The sequence below is a fragment of the Cydia pomonella genome, chromosome 9, assembly GCF_033807575.1.
Source record: "Cydia pomonella isolate Wapato2018A chromosome 9, ilCydPomo1, whole genome shotgun sequence".
In the NCBI taxonomy this organism is placed as follows: Eukaryota; Metazoa; Arthropoda; class Insecta; order Lepidoptera; family Tortricidae; genus Cydia; species Cydia pomonella.
Window position 1 is genome coordinate 6,757,687 of NC_084711.1, and position 9,787 is coordinate 6,767,473.

At 37.4% G+C, this 9,787-nt stretch overlaps 1 protein-coding gene across 1 annotated transcript; it reads right to left on the reverse strand.

The window, feature by feature from the left end:
• Positions 1-4,673: 4,673 nt before the first annotated feature.
• On the reverse strand, positions 4,674-9,065 carry LOC133521231 (dynein light chain Tctex-type protein 2B-like). Its single transcript, XM_061856076.1, has 3 exons — positions 8,907-9,065; positions 6,585-6,731; positions 4,674-5,846 (listed from the first exon to the last, which is right to left on the reverse strand). Exons 1-3 carry the CDS (start codon positions 9,063-9,065, stop codon positions 5,610-5,612), a joined length of 543 nt encoding a protein of 180 aa, XP_061712060.1. The 3' UTR covers positions 4,674-5,609.
• Between the last annotated feature and the right edge of the window lie 722 nt (positions 9,066-9,787).

Here is a 9,787-nt window from a genome sequence, read left to right on the forward strand (position 1 = left end):
TACTTTTAACGATCTCTACTATAGTTGACAAATAGTAGTATCCGCAATTCGGACCGGATCTTACAAAGTTTTTTTTTTTACAAAAAAAAAGTTGTTGATTGAACTGACAATTGATGTTCGTTAATTCATTATTTTCGTATTATTTTATTGAAATTTCTTTCGTTTTGTTTTATTGCGGTAATTAAAGTTAATTGTTAGAATACCTTCAGAAAACATGAGTGAAATATTGATCCGTCCGTCTGGATTACATTTTTTCAGGTTGTATTTTTTGATGGCTGACTGACGTGAAAAATTTTGTGTACTACACGAGATCAAAGTTATTTACATCTCGTGCGCTTTTGAGTCCCTTACTACGCTCAACATTCTAAATTAGAAAATTTATTATAGAATCTTTCGCTTGCACGGGACTCAAAACAAGCACTCGAAGAAATATCAAACTTTGCTCTCTTGTTGTACAAATAACTATTGTTCACCGACCTCATCGATTCCGATTTCCTTAACGTTACGATTAAATATTTAGTAAAGCAAATTACCTGCCCTCTAATGGACACACTTTTCTTTCCTTAAAGGAAATACATTTTAAGTAACTTTTATACGCTTCAATTTAATTACTTTTTATTACAGGTTAGACATTTCGTCCCTTAGTAATTGGTTTTTAAAAACACTTTGTATAATTTAATACTACAAATTATTGGATAACGGACAGGTTCCATTTATAAAAAGCTTTTATTTAACTTACCGTGTCAGTATGTTAGTATATGCGTAGGTGACATCGTCGTTCGATCGAGCTTAAATTTTTATCGTGAAATCATAGCATAGGAATCCGAAGGTAGGAATTCGATGATAAAAACCGGCCAAGAGCATGTCGGGCCACGCTCAGTGCTCAAGCTAAACTGGAGCTTAAAATATAGTAAATTGTTAACCAAGGGATGAAACGGTACCTTTCACCCGAGTTAAACAAATAGACAAATTTGCATAATCAGTACCTAATTAAAGTAAGTCTTTTTACTATGAAGGGGACACATGTTTTTTTTTCTTTCGGATCGATTATCTCCGAATATATTCACTTTATCAAAAAATGTTTGTTGAAGATCCGTATTAGTTTTGAAAGACCTTTCCAACGATACCCCACAATGTACGGTTGAAGTAAAAAAAATTCACCCCTACTTTACTTGTAGGGGAGGTACCCTAAAAAAATAATAATTTTAGATTTTATTGTACGACTGTGTCGGCTTTATTGATTTATATAACCATGCCAAATTTCAGCTTTCTAGCACTAACGACCACGGAGCAAAGCCTCGGACAGACAGACAGACGGACATGGCGAAACTATAAGGGTTCCTAGTTGACTACGGAACCCTAAAAATTAAGGTTTGATATGTTTTCTCCTGTGTTAACTTATTTTACTTCTAATAAGGCATTTTCTTATGTAAGTTTACTTTTCATTGCAGGTAAACTTACTTATGGATAAAAAATTCCACCTTTTCTTCGTTAGTTGGATAAAAACAAAATCAACATAACCAGATAAATAAAACAAGAGGGTTAAGAAAGGACGGTGGCAAACAAGAATACGGCCCACCTGATAGTGAGCAATCACCGAAACCTATGGACGCCTGCAATTCCAGAGGTGTTACATGTGCGTTGCCGACCGTTTAAAAACCTGTACATTCCTTTTTTGAAGAACCGCACATGCATATGCGTCACAGCAGACAATTTTACAACAAAAAGCTAGGTCCTAATAGCTTTATACATGCGAATGTTTGAATTATGTATGTATGTATGTATATACTTTATTGTACATTGAAATAAAAACACGAAAAACACAGTTACAGAGTAAATTAAATACAACAAAGGCGAACTTATCCCTGTATGGGATCTCTTCCAGTTAACCTTAAATTAATTGAATTATCTTCCTCAACTAAACTGTGGCATTTGGTGTTAGAGTATTTTCACCTGGTATCGTCCCTAAAAGGGCTTAAAAGGTGGTAACAGTTATTATGTGAGTACTATCGGTTGCATGAGCTTAAGGCTGCACCCGACGCCAACGGCCTCGCGCGTTTGGGCACAACTCATACTCGTACCCCTTACCGCACCACCCGTTGCAAAAGATCGATCGGGCAGAAGTATGCGTTCGAAATAGAATCTCGCTTGCGCGCGAAACGCAGCACAGGTCCGTCTAGCAACACAACTTGCCCCGCACTGACTTTACGTACGAGAGCGAGGTAAAGGTAGGAACTTAGGTGGGGTTAAGGCTTACATTTTTATGAATTTGCAAAAAGGAAGAAAACCAAATCATTTTACAGTGTTTTGTGCGAAAGATTATAAAATTTAATATATTTTCTAAAAAACGTTGCAGTAGTAATAAGGTTACAACTGAAAGAAATAGGAGTGACTTCAATATTGTTTTCTTCACTTATTTAAATGAATATTTTTTCCGCTCAGAAAGTGTCATATTCAATATAAAAAATTGTTCAGAATAACTTAGTTTTACGGTATTCTGCAAGAGGAGGAGCCTTAACGATTACGACGACATAGGCTTCGGCAGGGCTAGTATGTAATAAATTAGCGTAACAAGCGCCTGTAAAGGCAAACGCATACCTCTTCCCATTCCGAGCCATCCGCGACCATGAGGCTAATTCTCATTTGACAATTTGTTACTAATTTTGATACGACCTTGACTGTGACCACCAATCAGCGTTAAAGGCTCACGCTGGTTGCTGCTGACGAAATGCAATTTACTATTGCAGCATGGTTGCATTTTTATCGCTTGTCATTATACCCGTCACTTTCGCACTTACATACTTGTTAGAAAGTGACAGACATGGTGACAAATGATAAAAGAGCCGACCATCTTGGCCCTACTGGAGTAATCTCATAAGGAATTTCGCTCGCACTTATTGAAGCGTGTGAGATGCCTGCATGCCAATATGCCAATCGTTTACTATCCGTATCGAACGAAACACAACTGTCTCAGTCACACTAATATGGAAGAGTAATAGTGAGAGATGACTACGCTACGGAGCGTAAACGATTGGCTTGTTGGCTAGGCACCCTGGGGACCTAACCTAGATAACAATAATTGATCGAAAACGCCAATTGAAACTTCAATAATGTATGGAAATACATTACACACAAAAGTGATATTATTGCAACCAAAAATCGTCACTTTTGACACTGACAGATCGAGATCATACCGCTGTGACTTCTTATTATAGTTATTATAATAAGCATTGTTCGAATCGAGCTGATAGACACGTTCCTTTTTGCATAAGATATAAGCAGCACATTTTTCAATGACAGCTAAATTGCGACTGTTTTACGGTGGACGAGTATGGCCATAATATGGCCATGTTGCGGCGACACGCGCCACGCCTCCGTCAGATATCTAGTACCTTCTATGATCTGAGTGTCAACCCGATTCATTTTTAGCGTTCCTTACCCAAAAGGTAACGGGACCCTATTACTAAGACTCCGCTGTCCGTCCGTCTGTCTGTCTATCCGTCTGTCACCAGGCCTGGTCTGTGGCCAGGTCTGGTCTCATGAACCGTGATAGTTAGACAATTAATTTTCAAAGATGATGTATTTCTGTTGCCGATATAACAACAAATACTAAAAAGTACGGAAACCTCGGCGGGCGACTCCGACTCGCACTTGTCCGGTTTTCTCTTTTCGTTTGGCGTTAGTCATGTACGCTTGTTATCTTGGCCAAGCCCCCTGATAACACATCTCGAGATAGTATCAAAATAAGATGAAAACCATAACAGATTGGTAAATCAGAACCGGTCTCATGGATGTTGCTGGCTTGATTTAGTGCATCGTGTAATAGGCCGCATTGTAGCTGTTAACCCAGTTCGCTTGATTAAACCGGATTTAGTCCGCTGCGAACTTACATGAGATGTGTGTTAATATGTGATCAAGTTTAGGTATACATTAGCTGAGACAGTTTTCATCGTAAATATACCCATGTCGTGGACAAGTCATAGATTTAAATCATGTCATGAAATGTCATTTTTTGATACTTTCATGATATCGTTAGATAGGTTTGACTTTCATAATGTGGCTAACCAATCATTAATAACCATAAATATTTACTTACTCGTATTCCAATTATGAGTATCCACCTTTTCGGAAGTCAAAAATGTTCAATAAGTCAAAAAGTACGTACCTATAATTTTAACTGTGATATTATTTTAACGTAAAACTTAACAATTTTTGTATTTTTGCCATATATCTAATTTATAAAATATTTCAGGATTGCTTTGCGCACTTAATCTCATCTCAAGTTTATAAAATTTTAAAAACTTCTAGATAAATATCTCATTACTAACGGTAATGGTACTTCTTCTTATGCACTAACCTAAAAGCGAATTGAAAAGAAGTATGCCCGGTAACCAATTGCGAGAATACTTCGAATGAAGGTATGAATTTTAAAGGAAACGAAATTGAAACGGAGATTGCGCTGAACCTCGTTCAGATGTTAGTAGTCTTTCAATTTTCTCACTTCGGCGTACTCTTAAATTGTTTCTACTAACTTCTATTTATGTGAACTATCAAGCTGGAAGTCCTGGCTAGACTTTGTTCATCTTTTATTTACGTAGGTACAAGCTTGCAGATCTTAATCTCGCAAAATGGCAAATGCTTCGTTGGTATTATCAATATTGGAATGTTAATTTGAAATTGGTGTAATGTTTATTGAAGACACCGTAAAATAGTAAGTAAATAATAAATGTGGATTTGTTTTTTTAGACCTAGTTCTTGAAACTATATAAATAAATACCACATTTTCTTTAAGCACATAATCTCGATTATGGAGGCAGATTTCTAAGTCTGCATTCAAAGACATTGGATCTTTACAGACATACAGCCAGCCAGTTGGTGATAATAAAATAGTAAAGAAATAAATGAAATCACTGTAAATCTCTGTACTTACGTAAAAAATGCTATAATTCAAGCCTCAATGCCTTATGTCGACAGCCGAAAATAGTATTAAAGATATAACTTAATCTAACCTATTTCGCCCTCTTATACTGACCCACATATATACGTCCTATACTCTAAACAGTGTTTATCAGTTTGGTAAGGCTGAAACACAAACAGAACTCTCACACTTCCACAATCGGATGAAACTTACCCAGAGAGTTCCGGTCACCGGTTACAAATCAAAAGCTAAAGTCAAATATCCGGACTTTCACTTCTACAACATCTTAACTTGCCTTTCAACTAATTCACTTAAGCTCGTTCTAATATTGTCTATAGATCGGGTTGTTCAGTGTTTGTCCATTGTTAGAAGTTTGGGAAATAGGTCTTGTTCGGGTGCGATGAGTTTTACATTTGAACGTTTCAAGGACGTGCCCATGTTTGTTTAGACCCTGCTACATTTAGGAGGTAAGCCGATAACTGGTTTAAATTCCAAAATTCTTTATTAGCCATATTAAAAATTCACCAAATTATAAGTAAATCAATCAACTAAACAAAGTAACACCTGTCCTGCGCCTACTGTCTCAAGTGACCTCGCTTAATACATGACCGCTTTGAAATCAAAGCGCGTGAACAGGGGTTGAAACAATGTATCCCGTCGTCGTAAATATAAAAGGGAGGTTAAGTAAGCTTTAATCAAGATAGATAGCGAACGCAGTGACCTGGATAGCGGCAGTAGTGGTTACTCGCTGCACGTCGACGTAGGTGTCTCTGTCGTGGTCCCAGAGGAAAGTGATGGCGTTGTTGTAACATTGGGCACGGCGCTGGTAAATAGTGACGACGATTATGAAGCGATAACGATGGTATTCCATGGTTTTCATCTCGCGCATGATCTCGCATGATAGACGTAAGGCTAGTGCCGGAGATTCCTAGAAAAAATCACCATGTTTTGTTAAATTTATCACTTTGCTACTTAAATATTTAATTTGTAAAGAATAACGGTCTAATAAGGTCTTTGTTACGCAATGTAGGACATAAATAATTGTTGACACACTTTTTCCACTTTTTTCTTATAAAAATCATTAGAGCATATGAGCATTAAGGTTTGCATTCACTATTAAAGTACCTTGGCTAATTATTTTGTTCGGTACTTATAGGATTAAACAAAGGTTGCACACATAAAACAAGCGACGATAACGTTACAAGGGCACAGCCTTGCCCGGATTATTCTGGATTAGTAGGGACAAACGTCCAAGTTTTGAATGTTAAACGAGAAAGTGTCAGTTATCCACGCTGCGATAAAAAATCGCGTAATTATCTGAAGCATTATATGAGAAGAATCAAACTTGATTTCTCACTAGAAATATCAAGGCAGCAAAATAATGAGCGTTGCCTTAATTAAACTACCTATCTTTTCCACTGGAGGCTAATACAAATTTTAAAAATTGTACATTTTTGACCTTGACTTTATACAATCTTAACACGACTCTAGGTGTTACTCTCTATGCGTGACAAGTTCGAGCAAGGTTCTTAGTGACATGACTCCCCAATGCAATTTACGCTTACTAATCAGCGTGACAGATCGTCAAGGTAACATGACAAGATCAAAATCTTTACAAATTATTAAATTAGAATCGGTATCATAACGTAATAGCAGAATATATTACCTGAACATTATACTTATGGCCTGTAAAGTTTTCGTCGAGCAGCTCGTCAATGACCTTCTGAACCTCAGCCTCTTTGACTTTGTGTGTGGGCTCGAGCTGGTACGTCGGAAAATACACCAAGGCGGGCCGTTTGAATTCAATGCCCAACTGAAAAAGTGGTAAGTGACAATACGCAAACAAATGGGGTAGGTACTAGAACCAAGGGGTTTATTCATATTATTTATAGTAATAAAGTAGGTATAGTTCGCAACAGAAAAAGTTCAGCAGGCGTCGTATTAAAATATTTATTATTAAGATAAACAGAGTATGTGCAGGACATTTTGAAGAACTCACCGCTCATTTCCCGAAAGGTATTAGACTAATAATATTAGTCCACCAACTGTGAAGTTGGATGGGTTACCATGGCAACACACTAATAATATTAGACTAATCTCGTTCGACAAATTGGCCTCAGGGGCCCATTTCTTGAACAGTGTTAGTTTAATATGAATATTGTATTGCTTTGGTAACCCAAATGATTTGACAGTTGGTGGACTAATATTATTACTCTAATACCGTTCGGGAAATAGGCCCTTGATCAAAGATATTCAAGTTATTTTGGGCCATAGTTAGGAGCATTTGGGATAGCTCTATAGAGAGCGATAAAAATCTACTACAAAATGGAGTATCGGGACAAACCTTACTGGTTTAACGATACTTAGGGCCTGTTTCACAATGTCCAAGTAAAGTATTGGATAACTAATTAACAAGTAAATTACCTGCCGATAAAACTTCCTGCAACTTAACACTAGCTTATTTGAAGATTGTGAAACGCCATCGATGACTTTATTCGTCAGATAAATGGCAAGTAGCTTATTCCGGACTTTACTTGGACATTGTGAAACAGGCCCTTATTAAATTAGTTTAGATATAGTTTTTGTAATTATCTACCTAAATAAAAAAATAAAAAAGAAAGATGGTTTTACGGTACTCACTAATATTTGATTTCAATTCACTAGAAAACCGCACGTGTTCGCGTAATACTCGTATTAGAAATTTGTTTTCTAATACGAGCCATCGACCACACTTGGCCACACTTGGCTCACAATACCTGGACCTTATTGAACAGTTATAAGGTCTACCGATGGTCAAATAAGAGTGTTGCTGCTAGTATAGTCGCCATCATATATATCGGAGCGGCCAAAAATATGTGAACACGCACTCTAGCGCCTTGAGAATAGAGGCGTGTTCAGATATTTGTGAGCACCCTGACCGCTCCGATATATCTGATGGCGACTGTATGAACCTCGCGTTCAGTTTTAACTTGAAATAACGAGCTGTAATTGCCTGATGGGTTTGCTTTTTAACTAACATTACCAAGAGCGTTAAAGTAATATATTGCAACCACAATTATATATTTACGGCAATGCAGCTAAGTAATTGTGAAGTAAATATTTAACCCCTTGAACGACGAGCACCTTAAAGGCGATAAGTTGTCGCGTTCATAGCACAAATAACGCTAATGAATGTAATGTTAATGATTTCAAGTATTTTCTGTTATTGATTTGTAATTAAAACGATTGATGAAATTGACATAAATTTGAGGGTCTCACGGTAACGATGTATACAAACAAAAAGTGTAGGGAACGTCAAAGGTTTTTTTAATAATAAGGCAATCACTGCATTTATATTCTAGACTTTTATGTGTATATTATAGTACAAGATCAACAAGTAGGTACTTTTATAGACCATAAGTCTAGATTAGAACCATCTGAACCGAATAGTAGATTTAAAATGCAATAACTTTCTAATAATCGAGTTTATTTTTTTGCATTAGAAAGAAGGGAAGCAATCTTGATGTGTATTATTATTAAAAAAATAAGTCGCGGCAAATATGTAGCAATCATAAATCATATACGATTATTTCCATTCTTTTGCTTTCATTAAATATATTTTTTCAAGCGTTTTCAATAATTTCCAAAAAAGACATGTCAAGATTGTTTACCCTTTGCTTAAGGCTAAAAAAATGAATTATAGATTAGGAAATGTAAAAAGCTTTCACGCTGTGTTCGAGATGGATCGCATGCTGTAGTCAGTCTATCGCGGTTATCAGTCTGATGCGAATTCGCATGTCGCTCCGGTATATAAGCGTGACAGCACTACGCGGCCCGGGTATAAAGCGATGTCCCGCTCGCATACTGGAATTCGTATCCGATGTGAAGACCGCCTAAGCCCGTCTCGCGCGGGACGTTCATTTTTTTGCTGTGTAAACGCGCGTTTGCTGGACCCGGCTTTATGCTTGGCTTCGACTTCTATCAGGGAAGGTAACAAAGCTGTTCTTACCTGTGAAGTTCTAGGCCCAGCCGCTGTAATGCCAGGCACTCTCCCAAAGCCGTATGATTGCCGCCTCACCCTCATCTTGCTGAAAGATTTTTCTCCAAGGGCTGCCTTGCTTGCACCTTCGTGTATAGACAATCTACTTTTTCTTTGTTGGTCACCCATTATTATGATATATATATGAAATAATTTGAATGATTTTTATCTAATGTTAATAAAGGTTCGTAATTTCTCTTGAGCTCTATAATATGAGATTCTGATATAATAATGTAATATTTTAATTTGACAACTTCACAGAGGAAATTTCCATCTGACAGCTTTGATAGGTAGATGATCGTAGATGATTCACAAAAAAGGTATTTATGCCATTTTATAAAAGTGTACGATAAAGAATATTTTAGCGTTCCATAGTCCACTAGGAACCCTTATAGTTTCGCCATTCGTTTATATGTCCATGATGACTATCCGCGGCGTTGCTCCATGATCGATACGAGAAAGCTGTAATTTGACATAGGTATATAAAGCAACCACGCCCACAAAACGATCTATCTTCCTCTTCCTCGCGTTGTCCCGGCATTTTTGCGACGGTCCATGGGAGCATCGGGTCCGCTTGGCAACTAATAATAATAATAATAATTTAGCCTATATACGTCCCACTGCTGGGCACAGGCCTCCTCTCATGCGAGAGGGCTCGGGCTATAGTTCCCACGCTAGCCCAATGCGGGTTGGGGACTTCACATACACCTTTGAATTTCTTCGCAGATGTATGCAGGTTTCCTCACGATGTTTCCCTTCACCGAAAAGCTAGTGGTAAATATCAAATGACATTTTGTACATAAGTTCCGAAAAAACTCATTGGTACGAGCCAGGATTTGAACCCGCGACCT